This window comes from Rhinopithecus roxellana, chromosome 1 (assembly GCF_007565055.1).
Source record: "Rhinopithecus roxellana isolate Shanxi Qingling chromosome 1, ASM756505v1, whole genome shotgun sequence".
In the NCBI taxonomy this organism is placed as follows: domain Eukaryota; kingdom Metazoa; phylum Chordata; class Mammalia; order Primates; family Cercopithecidae; genus Rhinopithecus; species Rhinopithecus roxellana.
Window position 1 is genome coordinate 68,642,727 of NC_044549.1, and position 14,483 is coordinate 68,657,209.

Below are 14,483 nucleotides of genomic sequence, written 5' to 3' on the forward strand. Positions count from 1 at the left end.
AGATACCCTACACCTCCTCAGCTACACCCCAAGGAATGTCACTGTAACTGGCTATACATTTTGATTGCTACATATACATGTGAATATTTAGAGATAAATAATTTAAAGCATTAGCTGTCTGTATCCCCAGGTTCCATATTCTCAGATTCAATCAACTGTGGATCAAAAATATTCGGGGGAAAAAAAAACACAAAAAATAATACAATGAAAATGATGCAGATTTTTAAAAGAATACAGTATAACAACTATTTACATACTATTTACATTATGTTAGGTATTATTGAGTAATCTAGAGTTGATTTAAAGTATATGGGAGAATATGCTAAGGTTATACACAAATCCTAAACCATTGTATATACAGGACTTGAGTATCCACAGATTTTGGTATTTTAGGGAGGTCCTGAAGCCAGTTCCCTGAATTACCAAGGTACCAATGAACAACTCTCTCTCCTGCTTTCTCTCTCTCTCTCTCTCTCTCTCTCTCTCTCTCTCTCTCTCTCTCTCTCTCTCTCTCTCTCTTTCTGCGTGTGTGTGTACCTCCCATGATATCTCACCTCCCATGACATCTCAGGAAACTCTCCCTAGTGTCACTTTTAGGGTAGTATTAGAGGCTGAATAAAAAGTGAATCTGATTACAATGGAAGAGTTGACCTTTGCTAGAGAATTTGACCCATTAAATATGGCTATTGTTTATCTCAGACTGACCCTTTCCAAAGTTAAGTTTTCCTCTGAAATACTGAAGGTGTTGGGGTGTGGGTTTATTTTCCCATCTTCACTAAGTTGTCTGGATTCTTTAGATCTCAGCTTGGGTAGATGGTCTCAACAAGAAGCTGACTTTAGAAAGTTTGAGGCCCCAAATATTTTGCCAACACAAATCCTTAAGCTACTTTATGACATTAGAGCTAAAGTAGAGCATCTGATTTTAGTATACAAATTAAACTATCTACAGAGCCAGGCAGATAACATAAATGAGTTATGTTCAGTTGATTCAGAAACTAATACTAATACATATACTAAGCACCGTTCCGATTCATCTTAACTTTATATTTTGTTTTATTTTATTTAAGACAGAGTCTCCCTCTGTTACCCAGGGTGGATATAGTGGTTTGATCCTGGCTCACTGCAACCTTCACCTCCCAGGTTCAAGCAATTCTCCTGCCTCGGCCTCCCAAGTAGCTGGGACTACAGGTGCCCACCACCACGCCTGGCTAGTTTTTGTATTTTTAGTAGAGATGGGGTTTCACCATGTTGGTCAGGCTGGTCTTGAACTCCTGACCTCAGGTGATCCGCCTGCCTCAGCCTCCCAAAGTGCTGGGATTACAGGTGTGAGCCACCATGCCCGGCCTCATCTTAACTTTTTAATAACCCATGAAGGTAGGTACAGTTATTATCCCTAGTTTTACAGATGAAGAGCTATGACACAGAGTTTAGTAACTTGCCTTTCACATAGCTGGTATGTTGAAGACCTGGGATCTGAATACAGCAGTATGGATCCTGAGTTCTACATTTAGCCAGTTGGTTCTTCTGCCTGCCAGCAATAAATAAACATAGTAAGTGATAACAAAGTACTACAGAGAAAAAGAAGCCAGAGTGAGGGGAATAGAGAAAGCCATGGAGTAGACAGGAGAAATTTATTATTTTATATAAAGGCTAAGGAGCCACTTTCAAGTGGTGTGATTTCATTTGGGCCTTGGCAGCTCTCTGGGAATGTCCCAAGTACTGCAAAAAAAAAAAAAAAAAAAAAAGGAGGTGCAAAGGTCCTGAGGTAGGCATATGACAGTGTAGCAACATTGGAAGTGTTGGGACTATGACCAACTGCAGTTTGTGATTATTCAGAATGAGACTTCTCAACTCCAGCCAGTTGTTGCCAGACAGGAATATAGACCACTGGCTTAGTCTCTTTTATTCTGGATCACACTTTTGTAGAGTCTTAGGAACAGAATACCTGAGACTGGGCAATTAATATGAACATAAGTTTATTGACACCCAGTGCTGGGAGGGAGAGTGAGGAACAAGGGAGAAGGGAGGAGGATAGAGAGCCGACTCGCCCTTTCATAACAGTACTAATTCCATCTGTGAGGGTGAGCCTAATCACCTCATGGCCTAATTATCTCTTAAAGGTTCACCTGTTAATACTGTTAAAATGGCAAATTTCAACATGAGTTTCGGAGAGGACAAGCATCCAAAGCACAGTGATCAGTGTGGCCGTATCTTCCAGTTGTTCAGTAGAACCCACAAATGTTTAATGTATAATTTCTTTGTTTTGAAATGGTCACATCTAACTCAAAAAAAAAAAAAATTAACACTATGACGGCCAAACAAATAATATATGCAGACTGATTATGACCCATGGGCCACTAGTTTTTTACTGTCTAATTCCCTTGGTTTGCATTCCCCAAGACAGATGCCAGAGAGGGAAAGCAATTTGTCCAGAGCCCTACAGGTGGTAGCCAAGCTAGTCTTAGTTAAAAATCCAGGCTCTGAAGCCAGGCACGGTGGCTCACGCCTGTAATCCCAGCACTTTGGGAGACTGAGGCAGGCAACTCACCTGAGGTCAGGGGTTCAAGACCAGCCTGGCCAACATGGTGAAACCCCGTCTCTACTAAAAATACAAAATTAGCAGGGCATGGTGACACATGCCTGTAACGTTAGCTGCTTGGGAGGCTGAGGCAGGAGAATCACTTGAACCCGAGAGGTGGAGGTTGTAGTGAGCTGAGGTCACACCTTTGCACTCCAGCCTGGGCAACAAGAATAAAACTCTGTCTCAAAAAAAAAAAAAAAAAAAAATCCAGGCTCTGGAGCACTGACTGCCTAGGTTTGAATGTAGGATCCACCAGTCGTGGGACCTGGGGCAATTGCTTAACCTCTGCAGGTCTCAGGTTCTCATCTTTGAAATCATAATAATAACATGGCCTTCCTTAAGAGGTTATCCATGTAAGCGTTTAGAACAAGCTTGTCCAGCCCACTGCCCACAGGCTGCATGTGACCCAGGATGGCTTTGAATGTGGCCTAACACAAATTCATAAACTTTCTTAAAACATAAGATTTTTTGCAATTTTTATAAAGCTCATCAGCTATCATTAGTGTTAGCGTATTTTATGTGTGGCCCAAGACAATTTTTCTTCTTCCAGTGTGGCCTAGGGAAGCCAAAAGATTGGACACCCCTGATTTAGAACATACAGTGTTCAGACATTCGATAATGGAAGTAGTCTATAATATTTGCTGCTATTATCATTGTTCCCACAAATCCATTCTTTCCCCTTGTCTTCCACCCTAGATTATATCAAATGCAAGCACAGCCTTCAAGTCAATCAGCTCAACAAAGTGGTATAAATAAAGGTTTTACAGGACTTTATTTGGGTTCTGTTGCAATCCCTAATATTGCAAGACTGATAAGCAGTGCTGATAAAAGGGCTGCTTTTTCCTAGAAGTGTTTCTTTTGGATTTATATTTGAAACAAGTTGAATCCTCTGAGCTCTTGCAAGGACCAGAGGTAAATCAAAGCAGCAATTTATTCCTCAAAGCCAGATGTGACCTTGCATCCCATCAGCCAGCCCATTCTCCTGGAGGGCTGTGATGAGAAGCTTCGACACTCCTGATGTGCCTGAGGATTTATTTGTGCCTAATCATTAGCAAAGGGATGCTGGGTCTGATACAACTGATGCTGCGGAGAAGAAGGGGACGCTTATGAATCTTTCTACCTTAAGGAAATTGTGTTTTCCACCTTGTATTAGAGAGACATAAATTAAGGTGATGAAATGCCAGGGAACAGATGGGTTTGAAACCATTCTAAGGGAATTTTACGAATTTCACTTGTGTCTGGTTTTGTCTTGAGACACGAGAGTGACCTTATGTCTCTAGCCTCAGCAGATCAGAATTTACAAGGGATCTTAGGGAAGGATGAGCTAATCTTGTGCTTCTCAACACATGATCCTTGGACCAGCAGCACTGGCATTAGCTGGGAACTTGTCAGAAATGCAGATTTTCAGGTCCCATCCGAGAAGTAATCACAAACTCCAGGAATGGGGCCCAGTAATCTGTGCTCGAACACGTTCTCCAGGTGATTCTGATCACGCTTGAATTTGAGAACTACTCATCGAATTCATCTAATCCATGATGCCTATCCCACAGTAACATCACCTGCTGATCTTAAAAAAAAAAACCTACAGCCTGGGTCCCACCTCTGTGCAGTCTTAGGCAGGCTAGAGTGGAACTGGAGGGGTTTCTGACCTCCTCACAGTCAACACTTTGAGCTAGAGAGTTCTTTGTTGTAAGGCTGCCCTGGGCATTGTAGACTGTTCAGCAGCATCCCTGGTCTCTCTGTCCACTACAACAACAGGACCTGTTTAGACAAACATGTCTACAGACATGGCCAGATACCTCTCTGTGAGGCAAAATTGCTCCCCTGACCCTCCCACCCTGTTGAAAACCACTGAGCTATAGCATAAGTGTTTTACAAGCACCCCAGTGGTTCTAACATGCAGCCAGGACCAAAAGCCACTGACCTCATCCAACCCTATCTTTTTAATTGTCAGGGGAGACTGCAGAGGATGAGCTTTAGTGGTTCTATAGGTAAAGGCACACTTTCCCAGACCTGTATATTTTGTTCCTGATTAGAGTCCATGCCAGTCACAGCAGGCAATCCCAGGTAGGTAAATGTGTTTTTAGGAGGCTAGTTGGCCACCTCATCAAATGAATCCCACTCCAGACTCAGAACCCAAGGTGAAAACAGGACTGTTGCAAGCTTCAGATATGTCCAAGGTGACAATGGTTGCCTCTTTGTTACCTAGCCCCACAAAATGAGGTTCCAGAGGGAAGGAATAGGAGGTTACTACTGTTGCCTTTCAGATATCTTCTCCCTGTGCTGAAATGTCCTGTCTCTAAGAGTCATGATCATAACTTACTGTGCCTGGCTTGTGCTCTGACCTTTGCCATGTATGTTCTCTGATTATCTTTAAGCCTTCAGAGATACTATTTTTTACATGCTTCCTCTAAGCTAGGCCCTCACCAGATTCAAACCTTGTGCAATTTTTGTTTTTTTTTTTTTGTTTGTTTTGTTTTTTTGAGTCTTGCTCTGTTGCCCAGGCTGGAATGCAATGGCGTGATCTCGGCTCACTGCAACCTCCGCCTCCCGGTGCAAGCAATTCTCCTGCCTTAGCCTCCAGAGTAGCTGAGATTATAGGTGTGTGCCACCACATTTGGCTAATTTTTGTATTGTTTGTAGAGACAGGGTTTCGCCATGTTGGCCAGGCTGGTCTTGAACTCCTGGCCTCAAGTGAACCACCCACCTTGGCCTCCCAAAGTGCTGAGATTATAGGCGTGGGCCACTGCACCCAGCCTCCTTGTGCAATCTTGAAAACACACTCCAGAAGAGTGGGTATTATCGTCCCCATTTTACAGATGACTGAAGTAAGGCTCAAAAAGGTGAAGTGGCCTGTGATCCCCCAGTGGCCAAGTTTATTCTGATGCCAAAGCCCCTGATGTGTAACAGAGCACTGTACATCCTTAAGGAGCTACTCATTTTTTCCATTTTCCCAGGTGTGTCAACTGAGCCTCCGAGAGGCTAGGCAGTACGTAGAATCATGTTGCTGACGCCCCTGTTGTAATATCCTTTCAGCTCTTTCCTCGGAATAAAATGGTAGCTGCAGTCATGGCCCTCACCACAAATGAGCCTTCCAAATGCAAGTGGGCAGCCAGACAGCGTCTACATTCCCTGCATTTTGCTGATGCCCAGAGGTGAAAACAAATGAATGCTCCATCTTTGGAGCCTTTGTGAAGACGGCAGGTGACACCTGTTCTTTCTGTATTGGCAGGTCTTGTACAGATGGAACAGACAAAGCAGCACATCTGTCATTGAAACAAATAAAACATCGGTGGAGCTTTCTTTGCCTTTTGATGAAGATTATATAATAGAAATTAAGCCATTCAGTGACGGAGGAGATGGCAGCAGCAGTGAACAAATTCGAATTCCAAAGATATCAAGTGAGAATGCTTTTTTTTCTCCCTTTTCTCCTGCCTGTCTTATCTTATCAGCCTTCCAGATGAGTCAGGGCTTGAAAGACATTCAGCCTGCAAAAGAAGACGTAAAGTAAAATGGAGGACACTACCCCCCTTCTCCAGATATTTGCTGGCCATAGGCAGTTTCATGCAAAAATCAGTTTGCCCATGTTGACTGATCTACTCAGTTGCTAATCAAAAATCAGATTAAAGCAGACACGAATCAGTCACTAAGGTTTTTCCATGTCAACCCATTTATTTTTCTATGCATCTATGTAACCCCAGAATTACAGTTTAGAAAATTAAAAGCATGACTCAGTCAGAAGGAAGAAGGAAAAGCATTGTTAAGTATGCTGTAGCAGTTTTTCTCCAGTGAAACAGTATATGCAGTTCAATGTCTTGGAAATATTTTGAATTTACTATTTATTTTGAATGGGTATATGTAACATGTGCATCAATGTATATGTCTCTCTATAGTCAAGATTATCTTCACTTTCAAATATTGTTGAATAGCATGTGAGAATAGCATATTGTTTTTGAGCAAATACATTCAATTCTGTTTTTACAAATACCATGTTTGTAAATATCTTAGCAGCATATTATTTTTTGTTGTTGTGTGTGATCTCATTTATTTAAAGAAAAAAAAAATAGCCAGATCCATGGAGACAGAGTGAGGCTAGTGATTGACAGTGGCTGGTCAGTGGGGAATGGGGGCTTAGGTACTGGGTCTTCATTTGGGGTGACAAAAAAGTTGAGGAGCTTGAGAGTGGTGCTGATTGCACAACATTGGAGTATACTTAGTACCACTGAATTGTACATTTTAAATGAGTTAAAATGCTAATTTTGTTATGTATATTTTACAGCAATAAGAAACGAAAGACTGCGGTTAGATGTCTAAGTGTAGATTTTCACAGGCTTTCAGATTTAGCATTCTGGAGATTAGGGGAGCATTGAAGGCTGGAGATATAAATTTTCAAGACATCGGTAAAGAGATGATATTTTAAATTATGGACAAAATCCTCACCACCATCCTGACTTTTAGTCATGTAACATCCCTCTGCTAAGGGGTGATATGCCAGTGTTTCTCAATGGAGTTTATATTTACTGCATTTTTTTTTTTTTTTTTTTTTTTTGCATACAAACACAAAAGGCATTTTTGTCTTAAAAGCAGAGACAATTGGATTCTACACTTCATCAAACAAAGCCTCTAACTTCTGTTGAAAGGGAGCCAGATTTTTGGTGAGATGTGGAAGTAATCTCAAGGCCATGAAAATACAAGACTGGGGTTTATTTATCTCACTTCATTAAAAATCTGACTTTGTACTTCATGCTTTCTTATCATTGCAGGGATTGGTATTTTTAGGTAGACTGATGATTCCTGGTTTTATTCATTACAAAAACATATATTAAGCAACTATATTGGTGTAATTATTAGGTAACAAGGAAGTGACTGTGAGCCAAACATGATCTGTTTCAAGGAATTTTTCATTAGGTTGGTCAAAGAGGTCTTACAAGATTGAAGAACCCCCGAATGACAGTTGATAGCTTCTTACTATGAAAAATGTAAGACCCATAAGAAAATGTAAAAAGGATTGAGGCTATTTTGTTTGGAGAAAAGGGATAGATTTAAACAGACATGGGTTTGGACCCCAATTCAGCCATTTACTAGCTGGGTGATCTGGGCACAAATTACCGCATCTGTTAAGTGAGGTAATAATAATACCTGGCCTTCATCCAGTTTTTGCAAGATTTAAGTGTCATATTCATCTGTGCCCAGCACAAAGATAGAGTTCAAAAGGGAGTAGCAATTTTCATAGAGTTCAAAAGGGAGTAGCAATTTTCATTTTGTTGCATCATTGACGTGGCATGGTATCTATCAGTACTGTTGCTAGTAATATTGAAGTTTCTTCTCACATTAGATGGGAACATCCTTATTTTACAAATGCTTTGACAGAGGTACAGGGCTGTCCTCTACCCTACTCGCAGGTTCATAGCTAGGTAGTCATAGAACTGATATTTAAAAGCCATTAAGATCTTGATCATCATTTCCAGTAGAATCCACGCAGTTCCGCTGTTTCAAAAAGCCCCGTGGCTGCTCTTCCCTTTGAAGCCAGGATGGGGCTGTTTTGAGTGAATTTGTTCTCTCTTTTCAGATGCCTACGCAAGAGGATCCGGGGCTTCCACTTCGAATGCATGTACGCTGTCAGCCATCAGTACAATAATGATTTCCCTCACAGCTAGGTCCAGTTTATGACAAAAGTTATCTAAAGGACTTGCTGTTTATAATATAAGCAACATTTAGCTAGTTGTTTTGAAGACACCCAGTACTAAGTAATATTGTTGTTCAAGTACATCTTATTACTGGAATAAAAATGTTTTTTGCTTCTTTAGGAATGGCATTATACAGTACTTCCTCAAAGCAAATCTAGCTTTGTCTGAAGTTTCTTTGGAAACTCTGCAATGCACTGAAGACATCTGTAATATGATGTTACCAAAGCAGTTTACATATGTCCTTATATGCATATTTTTTATTATATATTTAGTGTTTTATAGAATTTTTTAAAGTTAACATATAATGTAGATATTACTTTTTTTCCTCAGCTGTAAAATGCTATGGACAACACAATCATGCAATTATAATTTGAAGATATTTCCTTTAAAGACAGAGTTTGAAACTCATCTTGGTAAATAAATTGCAAATTACTTGTACAGTTTTACAAGGATCTCGTGGCAGAACAGCTGAAGACTTGGTCTATAACTCAAGGCTGCTGTATGCAAATTACTCTTCTAGTGGTTAATGCATTGAATCAAGTCCTTTTGACATGTACAATATGTTTTCCCATGACGTTGTGAATTTTGTTGTTCAATACAACTTGAGATGGTTTCAGGAATGGCTGCAATCTCAAAAGCTAAATTTACTGCCCAAGAGGCACCTTGTGCAATATTCCCATCCCTGAATTTAGCATTGTACAGTAAGATTTTCTTTTCACTCAACTAAGTTAGCATTGTCTTTGTAGTAGCACTATCTTAGACATTAAATTTGAAGTAACATATATCCTGTAGTAACATAGATCAAAAGTTACTATAGTCACCCAAGTCTTTCAAAGGATAAAAGATAATTTTATTATCTTTAACTGTATCTATTTTGAATGTAAATTTTAAAAAAAAGTAATTCTCTGTCAATGGATTAGTAATTTCTTTACAAAATTTCTTATATATAGTATGTGTATCTCTGTAATAATAGAGCCCTTCTTTTGAATCAAAATTACATATGGAGTTTGGAAGATTTCTCCTATTTCAACAAATAGTTGCTGCAAGAATTTTTAATATGACTCTATAAAAGACCTTTAGTACAATTGTATGGTTTCTTGATGATTCTGTTTTGCAATAGGTAGCCTAGTTGCTTTATCTACTTTACCTTCTAAGTCTTAAAATCACACATTGGAAAATGACAATATCCACAAAACTGTATTCTTATGAAAAGAACTATTTGTTACAATGGGAAAGGTTTTGTAAGCAAACGCTAGTGGAACAGTGACATAAAAGGCAATGAAATTTTCTACAGACATTTTCTCATGTAAACATGCTGCCACCTTTTCTTCTTTCTCAGAGAACTCAAATTTGCTGTAATTTGTCATTTTTGCTTACAAATAATATAACTTTTCAACCTTCTTCTTATATTTATCCAATAAAGTCATAATCAGGATTCCATTTGTGTAAAAACTAGGGTGGTAACCGGAAAAAAAAATATTGTCAGTATTTCAAGCTGTGTTCCTTTCTTAGTTTGATATGGTTACTTCTATGTTAAAATAAAATAAAATTTAAAATCACATGCAAAAAAATCAACAAAATAATAAAATGAATGAAAAAAAATGACACCCAGGGAGTTCCCAACCCCAGTGTAAATGATATTTACCAGTGATCTAGCATATGTAATCTTTTTTAAAGGTATTGTTAATAAATATTCTGTCATTTGTAAAGATACTTGTCTTTTGGGAGCATTTTTCCTGCCTGCCTGTCAGGGAATTTGTTAGCTTACCTTTGTGCTAATTATAATTTGGGATCATAGAGGGACTCAAAAGTCTCTACCCAAATCTAAATGACCCAGAGCTATTCCTTTGGAATTGAGAACCCTGAAGACACGATTTCAAATTCTCTTTGGAAGTAGAGAGGGTCCTAATCCACAAGTAAATGTCTTGAAGATGAGACTTGAATATTTTCTCTTGATTAGCTAAGTCTTTTGTATATTTACTGTAAGTATATGTGTTGTTTCCCTCACCCCCCATTTCCAAAAGGATAAGTTCTAAACTTGAGCATTTAAGGCTCTTTTTTTTTTTTTTTTTTTTTTTGAGACGGAGTCCTGCTCTGTCACCCAGGCTGGAGTGCAATGTTGCGATCTCAGCTCACTGCAACTTCCGCCTCCTGTCCTGGGTTCAAGTGATTCTCCTGCTTCGGCCTCCCGAGTAGCTGGGATTACAGGTGCCCACCACTCCACTGGGCTAATTTGTGTATTTTTAGTAGAGACGAGGTTTTACCATATTAGTCAGGCTGGTCTCAAACTCCTGACCTCAAGTGATCTGCCCGTCTTGGCCTCCCAAAGTGTTGGGATTACAGGCATGAGCCACCACACCGGTCCTTAAGGCCCGTTTTAATCCAAAACAATTTAACTGTGCATCCAGCCACACTAAGCCCTCCCTGACCCTTGAACACTGCTTGCTTTTGGTCTCACCTCTGTGCCTTTGGTCTTATGGCTGCCCCTTCCTGAAATTCCCTCTCCACCCTTCTCTCCCATCCACATCCCAGCTGTCCTACAGTAGCTCCAGCCCCAGTTTGTCTGCAAAGCCTTCCCATATTTCAGTCCTTTATGACATTCTTCCTCGGAATTAGCTGCAACCCCTATCAATGCCGCTCATTTAGTAATTAATCAGATACTACTTTTGGAAATCTCTTGTACTGTTATCTTGCATTTTAATTTAACTCCTGTATTGTTACTTACTTTTCTTGTATGTATGCCTTGTCTTCCCAACTAGATTGTAAGCTCCTTGAGGGCAGGGACTTTGGTCTTATCTTCCATGTACTCTCCATAGTGCCTAGCACAGTGCCTTGCAATAAATACTCACTGATTAATTGAATGAAGGGGTCTTTGAAGTAGCATTTTGCATCAGTTGCCTGCCTGTGTGCCATAGCAAACCAACCAGGGAAGACTGTGTCATTACTTTCATGATACGCTGAAAAGCGTTAAATGGCCTGGCTTCTAACATTGTGCCTGGAAGAAGTATTTGACCAATCGGCTTCATCATCGGGTAAATGAGGTCCTGGATTAATTGAATCTAACTGAGCTGAAGATGTTTTAGAAAGTGCCCCATAAGCACCTCCACCCAATCTTGTCTCATTTTTTGGCTTTCATGGTTGCCTCAGGTAGGGTCCACTGGTTGTAAGCAAAGAAACAACTCTGGGTAACTTGAGCAAACAAAAAGTAAGGAATTAGAATGACACAGGTTAGATCACATGAGCCAAGGAAACACTGAAGGACCAAGTCTTGAGGAGAATAAGAACCAGGCCACTCTGTGGGTGCAGACAGTGGGGACTTTTAAAGTCTCTCTGGGGTGCTACTGTGGGGATGAATCAGCTTTGTTTCCAATTTTGATGCCATTATGCTCAATATTCAGATTCCTGGGAAAGTGATCAGTTCCATTTGAGTTGCACAGCCAGAGTACCTTGATCAGACTAAGCCTATACTCATAGGGGAGGGATAGTTAAAGGAAAATTAAGTTGCTGTTTTCCAAAGGTAAGGAAAGAAATGCTGGGTTGGTATAAGTAACAGATTTTCCATGCTTAGCCAGCCAAGGGGACTTTCTTCGGCCCTTAGCCCGAGTAATACACTCGAGTGGAATGAATATATTACTGCTTGAGATTTTTTTCTGAAGGAGGAGCACTAGGAAAATTTGCTTTGCTTGTTTAACCTTTCCAAGTGCCTACTCTTACCCTCTTTTTTTGTGTGTGGAATCCACTTGTGATTTAACTGTATGAAAGGAAATTCTATTCTGCCAGATATTTGGATTCTCTCAGTGTACCTACTTTCTGTGGAGCCCACACATGCTACATACAAAGCAGCACATTTCCATGGGCGCAGAAGACGTGGATGATAAGCTTCATTTCTCAGGTAAACTCTGAATTCTTCCAGCCTGTGAGGTGGGAGGTACATAGGCTTTGATATTAAGATAAAATGATTGTGTTATTCCCAACATCAAGATTGTGGTTGTTTGTATCCAAGAGGCAATGTTAAATCCTGATTAACCTTTTCCCAGTCTCTTCCACCACCTTGCCTCACTACGAATATGCCAAAAAATGTTGTTATAAAAAGTATACAAATAGCACATAATTAGCAACAAAAGTGTCATGCCGTTTTTAAAGTAATCTAATGTAATCAACCAACAGGTGATTTTTGTTCACTACATTGGATTATCGATGCTACTGTTCTCCTCCATTAACACTTATAATCAGGAAGTGACTGTTATTTTCCTGTTGTTATAATTAGCAAAATGTTCTGGCTAAAAACGTTATGTGGCCAACCATAGTGATTTGAAAGGCAAGCCTTTAAAATCAAGGACTTATTGTCAATCTGTGGACATACCCCAGATTTTTCCATTACAAAATGCCAGACACTGAGGCCTTACAAAGGCAACCTAATACAGAGACTAAGAATGTGGATCCTGGAGTTTGACTGCCTGGGGTGCATTGTAACGATTTGCTACTTATTAGGAAGGATAAAGTTTGTAAAACTCTAAATGCCTGGCTCTCCAAACAGTGATGATTTTATCATCCGTTATTGTTCCTTTTCTCAAGGAACTTTACCAGAACCCCAGAGGTAGGATGTGGATGCTTCTCGTCACCAAAATGAGTAGAACTCAGCTGGCATATTCATTATCACCTTTTATTTAAACATGATCATTTCTTAATATAAATTTTAATATTCGATAATTTTAATCATATAATCAACTAGTTCAAACTTAGGCAGTAGGGTTCCCATTCAGATGCCAGGTTTTGCATAAAGCCTCCCTCAGCTTCCCCATCTGGAACTGACCTTGCATTTCTCCAACCTCCAGGGGATGGGGGTCAGTACCCACTCATGTCAGTCATCCCTTTGAACCTTGTATTTAAATCATTTTTGTTGGTGTCTTCCCCCTTATAGTAGACACAGAGCACCTCAGCGTTGACATCTGGTGTGATTCCTCATTGTGCTTCCGGGCACCAGGCCTGTGTTGCCCCCATCTCAGACCTAGAGGGAGGAGAATATCTGGCCCCATTTCCTGTGACTTCCTCAGGCCCCCTGCCAGATTGTGATTACTAAATGCAAGTCAGGCTGCCCATTCTGCAGAGGCCCCTTTTCCCCTTGTGCTAAATGGGCCATGCAGATTAAATGTTCCAGCTCTGCAACTCAACTGTAAACTACAATACTCAACAGAGATCACAGTTTAAATAAAATTGGCCTCTATCCTTTATCACCAGCAGTTATGGACTGTGGTAGATTAGCAGAACTCTAATGATATAGATCACATAGAGAGAAAGCTTTTTTTAAAAAAGGTCAACCATATGATCGATCGGAAAGTGTGGAAATTGGAAGGCTGAGCTACTTAAATATAGATGCGATTACATGTGATATCCCCATTCTCTGTAAACTGGGTGTTTGCCACATATCCTTATTAATTGTTATGAATAACACAGACTATATCAGGAAATATGTATGTCTTAGGACTTTAACAAATAGTCATATCTTTAATTTTTTTTCTAGTTTTCAAAGTGCTTTTCACATTAATAAGGAGGAAGACACAGGTTTTTACTCCTTTTTTATTTATGAAATGGAAGTAAAGAGGTTATATAGAAGCCCAAAGTAACAAAGACAATTAGAAAGTCAGGACTGGGCATGGTGGCTCACACCTGTAATCCCAGCACTTTGGGAGGCCAAGGTCGGGGGATCACAAGGTCAAGAGTTTGAGACCAGCCTGGCCAACATGGTGAAACCCAGTTTCTACTAAAAATACAAAAATTAGCTGGGTATGGTGGAGCGTGCTTGTAGTCCCAGTTACTCGGGAGGCTGAGGCAGGAAGATTGCTTGAACCCAGGAGGCAGAGGTTGTGGTGAGCCGAGATTGCCCCACTGCACTCTAGCCTGGGCAACAGAGCAAGACTCTGTCTCAAAAAAAAAAAAAAAAGACTAGAATTTAGAACTTAAACTCGTAAGTTAATGCATTTCATACATGTAGAAATAAGTACTTAGAGAAAGGACAGGGTGGAGTAAGGAACTAGATTCTGAAGTTCAACTAGAAAACATTATAGGACAAATAGATAGGCCAGAGGAAATGGTGAGGTAGAAGGGTGAGATGTCTGAGGTTCCGATGCTAGAGGTGGAGAAGTTCTGAGTGCTGGCCAGGCCCAGGGCACAGCCATCTGGAGGAATGGGATAGGATAGGTCCCTGGAGAGGGTTT

General features: G+C 40.2%; 2 protein-coding genes across 2 annotated transcripts in view; one reads left to right on the forward strand and one right to left on the reverse strand.

The window, feature by feature from the left end:
* Nucleotides 1-9,979, forward strand: part of LOC104657379 (contactin-4) — a 153,100-nt gene extending 143,121 nt beyond the window's left edge. The window contains exons 12-13 of the mRNA XM_030920845.1: nucleotides 5,814-5,982; nucleotides 8,151-9,979. Of these exons, the coding sequence (XP_030776705.1) occupies nucleotides 5,814-5,982; nucleotides 8,151-8,251 (270 nt within the window). The 3' untranslated portion in view covers nucleotides 8,252-9,979. The remainder of the gene's footprint in view (nucleotides 1-5,813; nucleotides 5,983-8,150) is intronic.
* Nucleotides 1,468-14,483, reverse strand: part of IL5RA (interleukin 5 receptor subunit alpha) — a 61,302-nt gene continuing 48,286 nt past the window's right edge. Inside the window, exon 12 of the mRNA XM_030920935.1 lies at nucleotides 1,468-1,528. Within this exon, the coding sequence (XP_030776795.1) occupies nucleotides 1,508-1,528 (21 nt within the window). The 3' untranslated portion in view covers nucleotides 1,468-1,507. The remainder of the gene's footprint in view (nucleotides 1,529-14,483) is intronic.